This window comes from Garra rufa, chromosome 1 (assembly GCF_049309525.1).
Source record: "Garra rufa chromosome 1, GarRuf1.0, whole genome shotgun sequence".
Lineage (NCBI taxonomy): Eukaryota > Metazoa > Chordata > Actinopteri > Cypriniformes > Cyprinidae > Garra > Garra rufa.
In genome coordinates this window covers 21,280,033-21,299,116 of record NC_133361.1, presented here as the reverse complement: position 1 = coordinate 21,299,116, position 19,084 = coordinate 21,280,033, and the positions used below count along the sequence as shown (strand labels likewise).

The following is a 19,084-nucleotide window of genomic DNA, read 5'->3' as shown; positions in this document are numbered from 1 at the left end:
ATCTGTGACACAATAAAGCCACTCCTCTTTCTCTTGCTCTGAATTAAAGGGCATTACATAGTAAAAGATTTTAAATATAAAGTCATTTGGCTTTAATAAGGATTTACTTTATTAATATACCCTTAAATCATTTTAGTCATTTTAGTTTAATAGTTCAAAAATATATAATATGCAAGTACATCAAGATCCATTTTCCAAACTGTGTTTTTTGTCCTATCCTGAATTACTACGATACACCTATTATAAGTTTTTTTTTATTCAGACTGGTTCTGTTAAGCGCTGCAGAGTAGCCAAGTATCTGCATGACTCTTCATAGATATAAACAGAGAGAAGACACATGTTCTTCCACAAGACACATGCAGCTCCAAGAGTTACAGACTGCAGCTTTAAGATTTAATTTTAAATAAATATAAATATATACAGATAATATAAAATAGAAATAAGCCTTAGACTCAATAGATAAAGCCTTAAACATGACTACATATAAGCTTAGATTTTTTGAGTCTACTTGTATATTATCAACTATATACACTTCACAGCTTTGACTTGCACAGAAATGGCAAGATGATTTTTTTAAGGTGCAGTGTGTAGATTTTTGCGGCATCTAGCGGCGAGGTTGTGAATTGCAACAGTCCACCGCTCACCCCTCCCTTTCCAGAACTACGGAAGCCGATACAGGATTAAAATCTTGCTGTTTTTGACAGCAAGGAATAGTGAGATTTCTTTTAAAACGTAATTTAAGGAATTATATTTACTTATTGTTATTGTGAATATTACTGTTACTTGTTCATCATTGTGTCAGTGTTTTTTCGCAAGAACAACAGTGATGAAACGCGATCTGTGGAGCTGTTTGTCCGTTCAGGGCTACTGCAGAAACATAAGGGCGACTTCCATGTGAGGGGACCCGCGGTGTGTAGATATAAACTGATAATTCTAAGGTAATAAAAACATTATGGTTCATTAAGTAAGGTCATGTATACACCCCTGAAAACATAGTTATGTACAGGTCCTTTTCAAAAAATTAGCATATTGTGATAAAGTTCATTATTTTCTGTAATGTACTGATAAACATTAGACTTTCATATATTTTAGATTCATTACACACAACTGAAGTAGTTCAAGCCTTTTATTGTTTTAATATTGATGATTTTGGCATACAGCTCATGAAAACCCAAAATTCCTATCTCAAAAAATTAGCATATCATGAAAAGGTTCTCTAAACAAGCTATTAACCTAATCATCTGAATCAACTAATTAACTCTAAACACCTGCAAAAGGTTCCTGAGGCTTTTAAAAACTCCCAGCCTGGTTCATTACTCAAAACCGCAATCATGGGTAAGACTGCCGACCTGACTGCTGTCCAGAAGGCCATCATTGACACCCTCAAGCAAGAGGGTAAGACACAGAAAGAAATTTCTGAACGAATAGGCTGTTCCCAGAGTGCTGTATCAAGGCACCTCAGTGGGAAGTCTGTGGGAAGGAAAAAGCGTGGCAGAAAACGCTGCACAACGAGAAGAGGTGACCGGACCCTGAGGAAGATTGTGGAGAAGGACCGATTCCAGACCTTGGGGGACCTGCGGAAGCAGTGGACTGAGTCTGGAGTACAAACATCCAGAGCCACCGTGTACAGGCGCCAGGTCAAGCCACTTTTGAACCAGAAACAGCGGCAGAAGCGCCTGACCTGGGCTACAGAGAAGCAGCACTGGACTGTTGCTCAGTGGTCCAAAGTACTTTTTTCGGATGAAAGCAAATTTTGCATGTCATTCGGAAATCAAGGTGCCAGAGTCTGGAGGAAGACTGGGGAGAGGGAAATGCCAAAATGCCTGAAGTCCAGTGTCAAGTACCCACAGTCAGTGATGGTCTGGGGTGCCATGTCAGCTGCTGGTGTTGGTCCACTGTGTTTTATCAAGGGCAGGGTCAATGCAGCTAGCTATCAGGAGATTTTGGAGCACTTCATGCCTCCATCTGCTGAAAAGCTTTATGGAGATGAAGATTTCATTTTTCAGCACGACCTGGCACCTGCTCACAGTGCCAAAACCACTGGTAAATGGTTTACTGACCATGGTATTACTGGCTCAATTGGCCTGCCAACTCTCCTGACCTGAACCCCATAGAGAATCTGTGGGATATTGTGAAGAGAAAGTTGAGAGACGCAAGACCCAACACTCTGGATGAGCTTAAGGCCGCTATCGAAGCATTCTGGGCCTCCATAACACCTCAGCAGTGCCACAGGCTGATTGCCTCCATGCCACGCCGCATTGAAGCAGTCATTTCTGCAAAAGGATTCCCGACCAAGTATTGAGTGCATAACTGAACATAATTATTTGAAGGTTGACTTTTTTGTATTAAAAACACTTTTCTTTTATTGGTCGGATGAAATATGCTAATTTTTTGAGATAGGAATTTTGGGTTTTCATGAGCTGTATGCCAAAATCATCAATATTAAAACAATAAAAGGCTTGAACTACTTCAGTTGTGTGTAATGAATCTAAAATATATGAAAGTCTAATGTTTATCAGTACATTACAGAAAATAATGAACTTTATCACAATATGCTAATTATTTTAAAAGGACCTGTATATTATATTGCACCTCTGTCTAGAGATCATCTTAAATATTACACAGTGCACCTTTAACTCTTTCATGGCCAGATCGTGTCATCTTGCCGTGTAAATATGTTTAAATTCTTCATACTTCTAAGCTTTTAGTCTTTAAAACTGAATCACTCTGACTCTCTTGTGAATTAGTTTCAAGACATGTGATTGGTTGTTCACTATTGATGTCACATTGCACACACTCCATAAACACCGGATCAAAGCCTGAGCTGACAGAGAAAGTTGATGATCAGTGTCATGGTCCCAACAAAGCCAGATTGCATTGGTTTGTTCAGCCATTATTATGATTCAAGCCCCTGGAACATGTCAGAGTTTGATTATGTTTTGTTTTTCTTTGTTCTAGTTTTTCTGCCTGTGTTAATGCTGTATTTGTTGTCTTGGTTATTGATTCAATTATGTAATTATGCCCTTGTGTATTTATAGCCTTGGTTTTGGTTCGTTATTGGTGTTCGCTTGTGTGCTATATTTCTTTTTTTTCAGTAAACAATACTGCTTGCACTTAGATCCAACATTATGTTGTCTTTTTTGCAACCAGTCATGACAGAAAATAAATGAATAAATTATAAAATATCAATATTTTACAAATAAATGAATGCACACAGTTAAAACAATACTTTACTGCTGAAAACAGACTTTAAATAAATAATACATTAATAACGTAATAAAGACAGATTCACCATATTGTATTCTGCTCTTCTCATTCTGTAGTCGACTGTGTTCATTCTGTAGTTGAATGCTTTCATTCTGTAGTTGAATGCGTTCTAAAGAAGATTCACAATAAAGACAAGAGAAAACAGAGTTCAGACAACAAATGCAAATATAATTTGTGATTAGGGACAATAATAAATTACAGGACCTAAGACTTAACATAATACTGTATTTAATTATTGGTCAATTATTAGTTTGGGACAAATTCTCAATATTAACTAACTATAACTAACTAACTACAATGTTTGTCTCAGTAAACAAATTTCTGCTTATTAATCTAAATGGCTCATTAATAGTAAGGTAGTTGTTAAGTTTAGGTATGCGGTGGACTATATGATCTACAATATAGATTAATATCTGTATTATAATACTAATAAACAGCCAATATGCAAAATAGTATTACACATGCTAATAAGCAACTAGTTAATAGTGAGAATTGGTCTCTAGTCTAAATGTTACCAAAATATTTAATAAAGACAAATTACAAAAATGTTGTATCCTCAACATAATGTTTCACATATGAGGTGACACATCAAAACAAAAATGTGTAGACAAAATTTCATTTCAGAAAATATTATTTTCAGTGGGTAACAGAGCTTGACACAGACAACACTGTGTTAAAACTGCAACTAAATTCATCCATCTAACAAGATCATGTGAAGTCATTCAATATTTGTTTAAGTTTTTATCAACAAAATACATAATCAGTTGAGATTTTTATTCTAAAAAATTTAATTTGTTCATAACTTTCAGAAAAAAAAAAAGTTAAACGTGAAAACCTGCAATATAAAAGGAGTGAAGAACTTCAATCTTTTCTGGGGTGGTGCAAGAGTGCTAAAGGACAACAAATATTCTCCCTCCATTATCCTTCAGCAGTGTGTGCCAATCCACTCAACCTGAATGACACACACACACCTGAACAGAGTATGAATGAGCACAGGACTCCACATCAGCTGCTGAATTGTCAAGTGTCCGGTCCCCGCTACAATAGCAGCAACATTCACAAATGTTTACAGAACAAGTGGAAACCCAGTGTAGCTGTAGCTTTCTCTGTTTATGTTTTATCACGTTATAGAAAGTCTAAGACCTTCTCAAGCTGTATGACAAACCTGGCTAATCTAAGTTAGCCTGTAAACTAAGTTTGCTGTGGGGACAAATGGTAATACTGTCAGGTAAGCATTTTTAAACATCCACTCACTTAAAAACAAACCACTTCTGGTCAATGAATTAATAACCACAAATAACCTGGATATGTGTCTAGAAGACAGCTGCAGTGCAACAGTCCTCAATGAAACAGACCCTCCTTCACTTTCATGAGTGTCTGCAGAGCTGTTAGGAGAGGTGGAGCTGGAGCTGCTCTATTTAAAGATGTCTATCAATGCAATCAAGTGTTATCTGGTCATTAATTGTGCTTTAAATATTTTATTATTTTACAAAATAGTGCTTCACGCATTCTATCTTTCATTATTTACAGGCCCGGAAAATACTCTCCAGCCTGTTATCAGTGATTTCCTCAGAGGTTGGCAGTTGTCCTATTGCTGGGGATTTTAATATTTACATAGATAATGCAGAAATCAATACTGCAATCCACTATAATGTCTATAAAGACAGTCTTCATGCTTTTAACGAAGAAGCTTCTTCTCAAACCTTATAAATAGTAACTTAATTCTTATGCCACTCTTGTTCAGCCTGTATATGCTCCCACTGAGTCAAAAAATGAGAAAGAACCAAATTACCTATCACATGATACCCAGATTTACCTAAACTTATCACCAAATGACTCTAACCCCATTAATCCTTCTGCCAATGCATTGATGAAATTAACAGTTGTATGTGCCAAAACTTTCTTAATTGAGTTAATTGAGGAGACAACTGAAGTAAATGCATTTGGTAAAAAGATAAAGTTCTTAAGGTGAATGCATACTTGGTGTGATTCTGGAGTCAGACCTTAGTTTCAATAGTCATGTCAAAGCAATAACTAAATCAGCAAACGATCATCTCAAAAACACTGAAGAATTGGATGATTTGTTTACAGTCAAGACTTGGAGAAACTTTTTCATGTCTATTCATGGCTATTATAATGGTCTCCTCACCAGCCTTCCCAAAAAAGACCATTAAACAGCTGCAGCTCATCCAGAACACTGCTGCCAGGATTCTACAACCAGAAAATCTAAGCATATCACACCAGTCCTCAGGTCCTTACACTGGCTTCCAGTTACATTTAGGATTGAATTTAAATTATTATCACTCATTTACAAATCACTCAATGGCCTAAGACCTAAATACATTGCAGATATGCTCACTGAAAACAGACCACTCAGATCATTAGGATCAAGAAATACCAAGTGTTCACTCGAGACAAGGGCAGTCTGTTTTTAGCTATTATGCCATGTCAGCTTCTAGACGAGATCAGATGTGCTAAATCACTAGCCATATTCAAATCTAGACTTAAAACGCATCTGCTACGACCAAATATATAAATATATGTATGTATATACATACAGACAATATAAAATATAAGTATGTTTTAGACTCAATATATAAAGCCTTAAACATGAATACATATGAGCTTTGAGTTTTGAGTCTCTGCTTATTATCAATAAACACTATACACACTTCCCAGCTTTGACTTGCACTAATATGGCAAGATGATTTCTTTAACTTATTGTTTAACTTTAATAGTGAGAATTGGTCTCTAGTCTAAATATTAGCAAATTATTTAATAAAGACAAATAAAAAAAGTTGTATCCTCATGTTTCACATGAGGTAAATTCAATTTTACATTTTTGTAACATAATACATTTTTTTCATAACACATATTATTTTCAGTGTGGTTGCAGATCTTGACACAGACAGTGTATTAAAACTGCAAATGAAAATTCATCCTGTCTAACCAAGGAAGCCAGCTAACAAGTGCATACATATTAAGTCATTCAGTCTCGCTAAAAGTTTTCATTATGGGTTGATGATAAACAAAATACACAATCATATGAGATGTTTTGAAAATTAAACTGTTCATTACTTTCAGGAAAAAACTTCAACCCTTTCTGGGGTCATAGACAACTGTTTAAACCGTATGGCCTCCTCTCAGACAAACTTGGTACAAGAGTTCTAAAGGACAACATCAATCCCTCCAACCTGAATGACACAATGGCACACCTGGAAAGAGTATGAATGAGCACAGGACTTCACATCAGCCTCTGAATTGTCATGTGGTTGACACAAGGACACTGATAACACCACGCAGCCACAACCAGCACTGCTCATGGACACCATCACAGCTGAGTCCTGCCCACAGAGCTCACCACAGACAGACTGTAACTTTACTTTGTCAAAGCAGTAACTAAATCAGCATGCTATCATCTCAAAAACACTGCTAGAATTAGATGTTTTGTTTCTAGTCAAGACTTAGAAAAACTTGTTCATGCCTTTATCACCAGCAGAGTGGACTAATGTAATGGTCTCCTCACTGGGCTTCCCAAGAAGTACATTAGACAGCTGCAGCTCATCCAGAACACTGCTGCAGGATTCTGACTAGAACTAGAAAATCTGAGCAATTCACACCAGTTGCATTTAGGATTGATTCTGAAGTGTTATTACTAATTTATAAATCACTCACAGGCCTAGAACCTCAATGCATCCACTGAATGTAAACCTAACAGACTCAGATCATTAGGATCAAGTCAGTTAGAAATACCAAGGCATCACTCAAAACAAGGGGTGTCTGCTTTTAGCTATTATGCTGCTGGAATCAGCTTCCAGAAGAGATCAGATGTGCTAAATCACTAGCCATGTTTAAATATAGACTTAAAACACATCTTTTTAACAGCTTTGTTTTACTGAATTGGCACTGTGCTATGTCCAAAATGTTTTTTTTGTCCTCATTTTTTATTATTCTCAAATGTTTAATTGTTTTAATTATTTTTTTTACTTTTTTATTGTGATTTTTTATGATTATTTTAATTATGTATCAAATGTGCTATATAAATAAACTTGCCTTGAAAATGATCCCCATACTGCTTATTTATGATTTATACCCTGGAAATCCAGAGATCTCGCGAGAGCACAATTTGAATTGTCTCTGCAATACACTCTGGCCTCGAGCAATAGGCTTGTTTGAGATGCGCCTAGCCTCGCCTGAAATGTAGGCGAGAGTAGGCGGCTGCAGTGAGGGGAGGAGTGAAATAAGCGCAGTCAAGACGGACAGTTCTGAGCTTTGGAAGCGGAACAGATACCTACGAGATCAAAGGCGGATATCGCGTTATTCACAATCACCTGCTGTGTTGCTGATAAACATGATATAATTTAAGTTCTATTGCTTTTATATGAAAATAAATACGATGAACAAAACACTCAAAGTGCCTGCTTTTTAATTCCATACGAAAGGCGTATTTATCATCCATTTTTACTTTAGTACAAACGTGTATTTTATATTTTTATAGTAATATGACAACAATCACAAATCACACACAGAGATCGCACTGTCAATAGTGTTTGGGAATATTCATGCAGAATTTAAACACATAACCAAATGATATTAGATTAAAAAATAAAACATTTTAGAAAAGAACGCAACATCACAGTTGTTTGAACCAATGAGCATTAAGATGTGTCGTCAGCCAGTCGTTTCCCATCGTGCTTTTGGTCAGCGCAGTCGGTGAAAAGCTACTGCGCCCGACTGCTCAATCCGACACAGCCGCCTCGCCATCGCGAGAGTTTTTTGGCACACGTCAGCACGATGTCAGAGCAAGTCGGACGTAACTCGGACACTTTTCTAACCGGTGTTGTGCCTTTTTTCGACCCCTGCCAAATTATGACCCCCTCTCGTTGAAAGCGCTACCTGATTGCCTAATCCTAACCCCACCCCTAATCCTAACCCCTCCCCCACACCTAACCCTAAACCTACCTATACTAGGGGGGTAGTAATCTGGCGGGGGTCAGAATTGGGCACAACACCGGCATGCATCTTGCGTTGATCGATTCTGCGCAGATTTTGCTCATCTCAAACGAGCCTAAAGATGCATGTTACTGCAATACATAAGCAATTCTGGGAACCAATCAAATCGGTGTATCTGATGTAGGCGGGCCAGAGGCGAGCTAAGCTGATGACGACAGCGCTGCGACGTACGGAATCATTTAGTAAACATTGAAAGAGATCTATTCTACAGATGAAAATCAGTTGTTTGAAACGGCTTTGGCCGCTACAAAAGAGGAACAGAAATCCGCGCTCGAATCGTTCCTTTGCAAGAAGGACGTTTTTGCTGTTTTGCGGACTGGATACGGCAAGAGTTTAATTTATCAGTTAGCTCCGCTGGTAGTTAAGCGTATGGGGCGACCACGAAGAGGAACAGATCCGAAGCGGGCAATGCCAGATAGCATTCGGCAGTCTCGAGTCCTGGCTGTTAAAAAAGAAGTGGCGATAAATGTTATCGAACAAGGTCTACCGGGACAACCTGATCGGGATTGTGGTGGATGAGGTCCATCTCATTTACAAATGGTAAGAGTCACTTGGTAAACTTACTGTAACGAGAAACTGAACTATTCAATAGTAATACAGTAGCCTAACTTGAACAGGACGATATGTCTCGCTGCTGAATGAAACGCTAGCGTCTACCCACATATTAGTTGATAGTTAATGAATAGTTTGATCGGACCTAATTGTTTTAATGAGATTGATTCGGCTGTCGTAATTAATAGTTATTAATCTTGTCACATTGTTTATGTTATAACATTGAAATCCTCTCTTATATGTTCACCGTCGCTCTGGATACGTCACACCATGTATTGTTGTGACTGGTCTGGAGTTATCCAATTGCGTGCAGTGAGAATTTCAAATGCATGCTTGGTGCTGCCCCTCGAGTTAGGTCCTTTTCATTGCTTGAGGCCAGACCCATAATCTTAATAGATTAGGGTCTGGATTTTTCCAGGCTATCTTATTTACATAAATATATAAAAACAAGAAAACAAGCACTTTACCTCTGTTTTTATGAGCACACACAGCTATCAGTATTCCAGCAAACACACTGAGCACAACAAAAACTGAAATCAGGATGATTGATGTCCTCCAAGAACTAAATCTTTTACCTATAAATGAGACGGTAATTAACCACATTGAGTAAATCAAATGTATTTTGACAAAATTATTGAAAAAAATCTATCATGTTAAATTCTAATTGGTACATAGAAATGTTTCAACTTTGTAACATAATGGACTGATAATCATTAAATCTTTTTACTGAATCAAAAATACCATGAGATCACAAGATACAGTGTCAGTTCTTACTTGTGGTGTTTATTATTGTCTCCAACATGTGATGCCTCTGTTTGACTCTGCAGTGAATCTTGCTGCCACTGTGATGTACAGTGATGGTGTTTTTCACACTGAATCCGTCTGTGTTTCTGTGTGTCTCTGTAGTTTCTGAACTCAAACGGACTCCTTCACTGTCCAGCCACTCAAGAACAGGTTCAGGATACCAACCTTTAGATTCACACTGTAGATGAAGCCCTCCTGAATGATCAAACCCATCTACAGTGATCACTGGAGTACTTCCTACAGCTACAGACCAACAAGAAGAACACTGAATTGTTGTTCTGGCATTTTTGGGTTAGTGCATGTTAGTTTTTTAATAGTTTACTCACCTTCAACACGGACATCAACAGTTGCGTCATCATACCAGGACTTGGACTGAATAAAACACTTATAAAGTCCTTCATCAGAGACTCGGACTGATGAGACTCGGACTGATGTGTTTCCTTTCTCTAGTTCTTGATGATTCAGTTTTGTTCTTCCTCTGTAGGACTGAATCTGATTTGTGTTTTTGTCTACATGATCCTCATAGAGATGCACTAGTTGTGAATCTTTCAGATCAAGTCTAAACCACTCCACTCTCATGTCCACAACACTGGTGTTGGGTTTGACTGAACAGGGCAGAATCACATCTTCACCAGCTACAGCAAATACAGGATCTGCAGGTCCCACTACTTCATACTGCTCTGTGAAAGAGAAAGAGAGCAGGACTAATTGAAAGTGAACCTCCTTTAAACTCAACTATCAACCTTTAAACAGGGCAAGGGCTACAGTGTTCCTATGTAAACCACACCGCTCTGCATCTGAACATGTCTGACTGAAAACACTACTTGTGTGCATTTTTAAATGTGTTATTAAATATTATTAAATGGGTCTTAATACATTTTCTAATTATTCAATACTTCTGAACAATGACAGTCCACGGCAACATTAAACAACTGACCATTCATCCAGAAAACCTACAGTTTCTGTTTTGTGGTTTGTTCATGTAGGTAAAATAAAATAATTTCAGCTCAGATTGAAATTTCACTTGATTTATTTACCAATTATTAGCATGTAATAAATGACATAATATAGCATACAGTGAGCTGGTCATTATCCCATAAACTATAAACTAAACTATAATCATAAATATGGTTCAGCTGGACAATGAATAGACATGTACACACACTTCAGGTCTTTACATGGGTGTGAATAATTACCTGATCTTGAAACTGTAATTTCACTAATAATCAGCAGAGTCAAACAAATGAGCTTCATCTCTAAAGGACACAGATGCTAAAATGAAAAGAAAAGAAAAAAATAACATTATAAAAAAACAGTCAGCTCATGTGTTAAAATCATGTGATGGCACTGAGTACTTCCACATTTACACTTATGAATACAACATTTTACAAATACATCTAGGGGTGAGCGGGGCACAACCTAACGCGGGGTTAATTGACCATATGCACGAAATACTTCCTTGTTTAGACAAGCCAGCTAAGTCATTTCCGGTCAACTGTACTGTGCCGTAATATGAGCGTACTTTGTTCGTTTTCTCTACATAATTCATTCACAATCGAAGAGTGTTGTTTGTCTAAGAGGACCAGATGTCCATGTATACCGTTTCAAGAATGACAAATGCCAGTTTAAAAAAAATCGCGAGTAAATCGGATAAATATGCGCGAGTCATATTGCTGTGATTGACAGTAATAACCGGACCAAACAAATGACAAGCTGATGTAAATAAAAAGAGCTTAAATGATTGACTAAATTCAGAGTAACAAAACTACAGCAGTAACAAGTATGTGTTGGTTAAATAGAGGCTATTTAATAGATTTTACAGTTCAAGATAAAACTTAAAAGTAGTTATTCAATTTTATAAAATATTTCAAATTCTTATCGATTCATATTGAGTGCATTATTTAATTATTATACCATAAATATTTAACGTATTTGTAGTGAACTATAGGCTATTAGTATTTAAATAATTCACCCTTATAGGCTGTTTGTGTGTGAGCTTAATGACTTTCTGCACTTGCTATATAATGTTACTTAAGGGCGGTATTTATTACTACAATTTATTACTAGTAATTGTATAATAAATCGAAAAGCAAGACGTCTTGAAAAATATAGGGAGAGGCAGCTGCATAATAAATAATCCTCTGCTGCCATCTATTGGTTATATCAGTAATTCCATATTATTTTAGCCAAAAATAGACGTTGTTTTCTGTGAAAAGTCATTTTTTTCCGATGCCTTTTTTTTTATGAATGAAAAGTGAGTCCTTGAAGTACATTTTATTTCACAGCTGTAGAGTTAGAAAATAATAAAGGATTTGAAATATTGCAAGATTTTAAAAATGTGTTCATGACTAAGGCAAGTTAGTTATTATCAACAATACGATTAAGATGTCCTGGAAGAGAAATATCGCTAGCTTGCTAACATTAGGGCACAAACTAACGCGGGGTTAATTGTAACACGCGTGGTTTAAATATTTCCACACATGCTAGCATAACCAAATTTACGGTGTTTACTAGTTGCCATAGCAACACTATGCAGAGGAAAAATAGCGCAATAATTCAAAAGCCTTTTAAAGATATCGCGGAAATTTTATTTTACCATAGTAAAAGTACATTTATGGCTGAAGTAAACTTTTCATTTCAGTTTTTAGTATTCATTTAAAATTAGACAAATCTATTAATATTTTAATCTCCAATTTGTTATTTATCAGTTTAGATGGTTTATCAATGCTTCGCAAATCAGCAGAAGACACTAACCTGTTTTAAACTCCAGTCGCGCAGATGTGGAACACTGCGGTCAAGCCAGCCGCGCCTTAAAATACACGGTCAAGCCAGCCGCACTTTTTTTTTTAACTTGCGCGTGTAATCGTGCACTTACGGTACGGGTACTGAGAGCAGGTCAAATGCATGTAAAGAAGCTGTCAAACCGGCGTTTCCTATATACTTTTTATTCGTATGTTTATAAATACATTACATTAGTCCATAAACGTTTATATTGTATCTAATTATTCTAAATAATTTGATAATGTAAAAAATTTATAATATTAATGTGTTTTATTCCGTTTTTTTATTTTGATATTTGTGTGTGTGTAGGCTCTCTCTCTCTCACTGACTATATATAGAAGAAGAAAAAGCCGTCACACCGGCGTTTCCTTTTAGTTTATGTAATTTTGTGCATAAACGTTTGTATTTGTACATTATTAAAATAATTTATTAATGTTAATAAATGTTAATATAAAAGTGTTTTATTTAATCTTTTATTTTAATGTTTGTATGTATGTGTGCGTGTGTGTGTGTGTGTGTGTGTGTGTGTGTGTGTGTGTGTGTGTGTGTGTGTGTGTGTGTATATATATATATATATATACATATACATATACAATACAAAACTAGAAGAAAGTCACCCTAAACAACAAAATAGCTCCTAGCACTGTATCCCATTTTCCAACACTCATAAAAAATGTTCCTCCATAGGTTAGCTCATTCTTTCAATTGATCTGTATTCAGAGTGACCCTGACTATCACTGTAATTATTTTCAAGACATTTTACTGTATAGTTTTGGAGAAAAACAATTACAAAATCACCCTAAACAACAAAATGCATCCTGTTATTTGCACTGTATCCCGTTTTCCAACACTCATAAAAAATATCCCTCAATAGGTTAGCTCATTCTTTCACTCCATCTGTATTCAGAGTGACCCTGACTATCACTGTAATTATTTTCAAGACATATTACTGTATAGTTTTGGAGAAAATTAGAAACAAAATCACCCTAAACAACAAAATGCATCCTGTTATTTGCACTGTATCCCGTTTTCCAACACTCGTAAAAAATGTCCCTCAATAGGTTAGCTCATTCTTTCACTCCATCTGTACTCAGAGTGACCCTGACTATCACTGTAGTTATTTTCAAGACATTTTACTGTACAGTTTTGGAGAACATTTGAAACAAAATCACCCTAAACTACAAAATGAGTCCTATAGCACTTGCACTGTATCCCATTTTCCAACACTCATAAAAAATGTTCCTCCATAGGTTAGCTCATTCTTTCAATTGATCTGTATTCAGAGTGACCCTGACTATCACTGTAATTATTTTCAAGACATTTTACTGTATAGTTTTGGAGAAAAACAATAACAAAATCACCCTAAACAACAAAATGCATCCTGTTATTTGCACTGTATCCCGTTTTCCAACACTCATAAAAAATATCCCTCTATAGGTTAGCTCATTCTTTCACTCCATCTGTACTCAGAGTGACCCTGACTATCACTGTCATTATTTTCAAGACATTTTACTGTATAGTTTTGGAGAAAATTAGAAACAAAATCACCCTAAACAACAAAATGAGTCCTATAGCACTTACACTGTATCCCATTTTCCAACACTCATAAAAAATATTCCTTTATAGGTTAGCTCATTCTTTCAATTGATCTGTATTCAGAGTGACCCTGACTTTCACTGTAGGTATTTTCAAGACATATTACTGTATAGTTTTGGAGAAAAACAATAACAAAATCACCCTAAACAACAAAATGCATCCTGTTATTTGCACTGTATCCCATTTTCCAACACTCATAAAAAATGTTCCTCTATAGGTTAGCTCATTCTTTCACTCCATCTGTACTCAGAGTGACCCTGACTATCACTGTCATTATTTTCAAGACATTTTACTGTATAGTTTTGGAGAAAATTAGAAACAAAATCACCCTAAACAACAAAATGAGTCCTATAGCACTTACACTGTATCCCATTTTCCAACACTCATAAAAAATATTCCTTTATAGGTTAGCTCATTCTTTCACTCCATCTGTATTCAGAGTGACCCTGACTATCACTGTAGTTATTTTCAAGACATTTTACTGTATAGGTTTGGAGAAAATTAGAATCAAAATCACCCTAAACAACAAAATGAGTCCTATAGCACTTGCACTGTATCCCATTTTCCAACACTCATAAAAAATATTCCCCTATAGGTTAGCTCATTCTTTCACTCCATCTGTACTCAGAGTGACCCTGACTATCACTGTAGTTATTTTCAAGACATTTTACTGTATAGTTCTGGAGAAAATTAGAAACAAAATCACCCTAAACAACAAAATGAGTCCTATAGCACTTGTACTGTATCCCATTTTCCAACACTCATAAAAAATGTTCCTCTATAGGTTAGCTCATTCTTTCACTCCATCTGTATTCAGGGTGACTCTGACTATCAGTGTAGTTATTTTCAAGACATATTACTGTATAGTTTTGGAGAAAAACAATAACAAAATCACCCTAAACAACAAAATGCATCCTGTTATTTGCACTGTATCCCATTTTCCAACACTCATAAAAAATGTTCCTCTATAGGTTAGCTCATTCTTTCACTCCATCTGTACTCAGAGTGACCCTGACTATCACTGTAGTTATTTTCAAGACATTTTACTGTATACTTTTGGAGAAAATTAGAAACAAAATCACTCTAAACTACAAAATGAGTCCTATAGCACTTGCACTGTATCCCATTTTCCAACACTCATAAAAAATATTCCTTTATAGGTTAGCTCATTCTTTCAATTGATCTGTATTCAGAGTGACCCTGACTATCACTGTAATTATTTTCAAGACATTTTACTGTATAGTTTTGGAGAAAATTAGAAACAAAATCACCCTAAACAACAAAATGAGTCCTATAGCACTTACACTGTATCCCATTTTCCAACACTCATAAAAAATATTCCTTTATAGGTTAGCTCATTCTTTCACTCCATCTGTATTCAGAGTGACCCTGACTATCACTGTAGTTATTTTCAAGACATTTTACTGTATAGTTTTGGAGAAAATTAGAATCAAAATCACCCTAAACAACAAAATGAGTCCTATAGCACTTGCACTGTATCCCATTTTCCAACACTCATAAAAAATGTTCCTCTATAGGTTAGCTCATTCTTTCACTCCATCTGTATTCAGAGTGACCCTGACTATCACTGTAGGTATTTTCAAGACATATTACTGTATAGTTTTGGGGAAAACAATAACAAAATCACCCTAAACAACAAAATGCATCCTGTTATTTGCACTGTTTCCCATTTTCCAACACTCATAAAAAATGTTCCTCTATAGGTTAGCTCATTCTTTCAATTGGTCTGTATTCAGAGTGACCCTGACTATCACTGTAGTTATTTTCAAGACATTTTACTGTATAGTTTTTGAGGAAATTTGAAACAAAATCACCCTAAACAACAAAACGAGTCCTAAAGCACTTGCACTGTATCCCATTTTCCAACACTCATGAAAAGTGTTCCTTTATTAGCTCATTCTTTCGATTTGTATTTGTAGAGAGTGACCCTTACTATAATTGTATTCAGTACTGATTACACAATTAAAGGCACACTCACCACAAAAGGTGCATTCTAACTGTATTTATTAATGAAAAAGCAAATTTTTTTTTTTGGTAGAAAAAAAAATTGACATTTGGATTTGACACTGTACTAATATTTACACAATTAACTTTTTTTTAATAAAACACACACACACACACACACACACACACAAATAGGAATAAATGCAAGTTTCAAATACAGCAGTGTTGTTTCAATGAAATATTCAAATAACTTACAATTAAATTAACATAAAATAATAATAATAATAATAAAGCTTTCTTTTTATTGCACTCTCTTGGTGTTCCATCTAATGTAGCATTTCTTAAAATCTGTTTATACAATTCTGAATACAGATGGAGTGAAAGAATAAGCTCACCTATAGAGGAAAAATTTGGACAAGTGTTGGACATTGGTATACAGTGCAAGTGCTATAAGACTTATTTTGTTGTTTAGGGTGATTTTGTTATTGTTTTTCTGCAAAACTTTACAGTAAAATGTCTTGAAAATTTTGTTGTTTAGGGTGATTTTGTTATTGTTTTTCTCCAAAACTATACAGTAATATGTCTTGAAAATAACTACACTGATAGTCAGGGTCACTCTGAATACAGATGGAGTGAAAGAATGAGCTAACCTATAGAGGAACATTTTTTATGAGTGTTGGAAAATGGGATACAGTACAAATAACAGGATGCATTTTGTTGTTTAGGGTGATTTTGTTATTGTTTTTCTCCAAAACTATACAGTAAAATGTCTTGAAAATACCTACAGTGAAAGTCAGGGTCACTCTGAATACAGATGGAGTGAAAGAATGAGCTAACCTATAGAGGAACATTTTTTATGAGTGTTGGAAAATGGGATACAGTGCAAGTGCTATAGGACTCATTTTGTTGTTTAGGGTGATTTTGATTCTAATTTTCTCCAAAACTATACAGTAAAATGTCTTGAAAATAATTACAGTGATAGTCAGGGTCACTCTGAATACAGATGGAGTGAAAGAATGAGCTAACCTATAGAGGAACATTTTTATGAGTGTTGGAAAATGGGATACAGTGCAAGTGCTATAGGACTCATTTTGTTGTTTAGGGTGATTTTGATTCTAATTTTCTCCAAAACTATACAGTAAAATGTCTTGAAAATAACTACAGTGATAGTCAGGGTCACTGTGAATACAGATGGAGTGAAAGAATGAGCTAACCTATAGAGGAACATTTTTTATGAGTGTTGGGAAATGGGATACAGTGCAAGTGCTATAGGACTCATTTTGTTGTTTAGGGTGATTTTGATTCTAATTTTCTCAAACTATACAGTAAAATGTCTTGAAAATAATTACAGTGATAGTCAGGGTCACTCTGAATACAGATCAATTGAAAGAATGAGCTAACCTATAAAGGAATATTTTTTGAGTATTTAAATATATGGAAATAATCCAAGTGCTAGGACACATGTTGTTTTGTATGAGCTAACCTATATAAGGAAATTATACAAGTGCAAGTATGTTTGGGATGATTTTGCTTTTAATTTTCACTGAAACTGTACAGTAAAATGACTTGAAATTAAAACATTGATAGCCAGGATCAAAGTAAAAGTATTTACAAACATTATATATTTGTACACACACACACACACACACACACACACACACACACAAACATTAAAATAAAAAAAAATAAAAAAACATTTATATTAACATTAATAAATTATTTTTAATAATGTACAAATACAAACGTTTATACATAAAAGGATTTATACACGTTTATACAGTTTTCTTCTTCTATATAGTCAGTGAGAGAGAGAGAGCCCACACACACACACACACACACACACACACACACACACACACACACACACAAACATCAAAATAAAAAAACGGAATAAAACACATTAATAGTATTATTTTTTTTACATTAATAAATAATTAAGAATAATTAATATACAATGCAAACGTTTATGGACTAATGTAAAGTATTTATAAACATACGAATATAAAGTATATAGGAAACGCCGGTTTGACAGCTTCTTCACATGCATTTTGCCTGCTCTCAGTACCCGTACCGTAAGTGCACGATTACACGCGCAATAAAAAAAAAAGTGCGGCTGGTTTGACCGTGTATTTTTGAAGCGCGGCTGGCTTGACCGCAGTATGGGGAACGATATGTAACACTGTGTTACAATATGCCCCGCTGTTATTAAACTATGCTATTCTGTGACATTAGCGGTGCGGTTTACACGATTTACTTCTAAGGATTTTGATAATAAACCACAAGAAACAGGTGAATAAAGACTGACAATCAATGTTTAATGTTCAGAAGTTATTATTTCAAATAATGTAAAGCATTTTGGCTCGTTTATGTGTGTCGTGTTCTATGAGAGCTGTGTGTGGAGGAGTGGAGTGTTCTTCTGAATGTCTAAATGTGTTTCATTTATTTGTCCACATTGTTTTGAACTACTGAACAGCTGTGTGTTGCGATCAGGGCCGTTCAAAGCATTGTTGCGATGTGTTCGTTGTCAAACTCCAAAATTCGATTATTTTTTTTAAAAACGTCATTACTTCATTTGAAAAAGTTAACACGTATTTTACTGACAAAATATTTTAGTTTGTTTGTGTATATTTTTTTCATTTGATCAGATAACATTTTAAGCTGTCATATGGTTGTGTTACAACGTGCCCCTCAGATGTTACAATGTACCCCATCTATGGGGCATGTTGTCACGTTTCACTTCCTTTCTTTTGAGGTAAATAACGAAAAACGTATACACTGTAAATGTGAAACAAAGCGATATATTTGTACTAGACAAATGTGAAAATAATGTGGATAAATATTGTACTCTGAACCCCAAGTGGATTTTATGGAAGCCCATTTCCGCCACTGATTAAAAATATATATATATATTGCGACTTTTTTTCTCAGAATTGCGAGATAAAAACTCGCAATTCTGACTTTTTTTCTCAGAATTGCGAGTTATAAAGTCAGAATTAAGAGATATAAAGTCGCAATTGCGAGTTATAAAGTCAGAATTCTGAGATAGGGTAGAGTGGGGGAAAACGCCCCCCTGGGGTAAAACGCCCCCTACCTGTTTTTCCCAAAA

At 35.4% G+C, this 19,084-nt stretch overlaps 1 protein-coding gene across 3 annotated transcripts in view; it reads right to left on the bottom strand.

Annotated features, from left to right (window-relative positions):
- The window catches only part of LOC141332211 (butyrophilin subfamily 1 member A1-like), a 136,787-nt gene that overhangs the window by 60,839 nt on the left and 56,864 nt on the right, over nucleotides 1-19,084 (bottom strand). Inside the window, exons 2-6 of one of the 3 annotated variants that reach the window (XM_073837331.1) lie at nucleotides 10,833-10,908; nucleotides 9,963-10,316; nucleotides 9,607-9,879; nucleotides 9,300-9,407; nucleotides 3,293-3,376 (exon numbers count right to left, since the gene is read on the bottom strand). The exons of the other annotated variants lie outside the window; for them this stretch is intronic. Of the exons in view, the coding sequence (XP_073693432.1) occupies nucleotides 3,293-3,376; nucleotides 9,300-9,407; nucleotides 9,607-9,879; nucleotides 9,963-10,316; nucleotides 10,833-10,890 (877 nt within the window). The 5' untranslated portion in view covers nucleotides 10,891-10,908. The remainder of the gene's footprint in view (nucleotides 1-3,292; nucleotides 3,377-9,299; nucleotides 9,408-9,606; nucleotides 9,880-9,962; nucleotides 10,317-10,832; nucleotides 10,909-19,084) is intronic. 3 annotated transcript variants of the gene reach the window in all.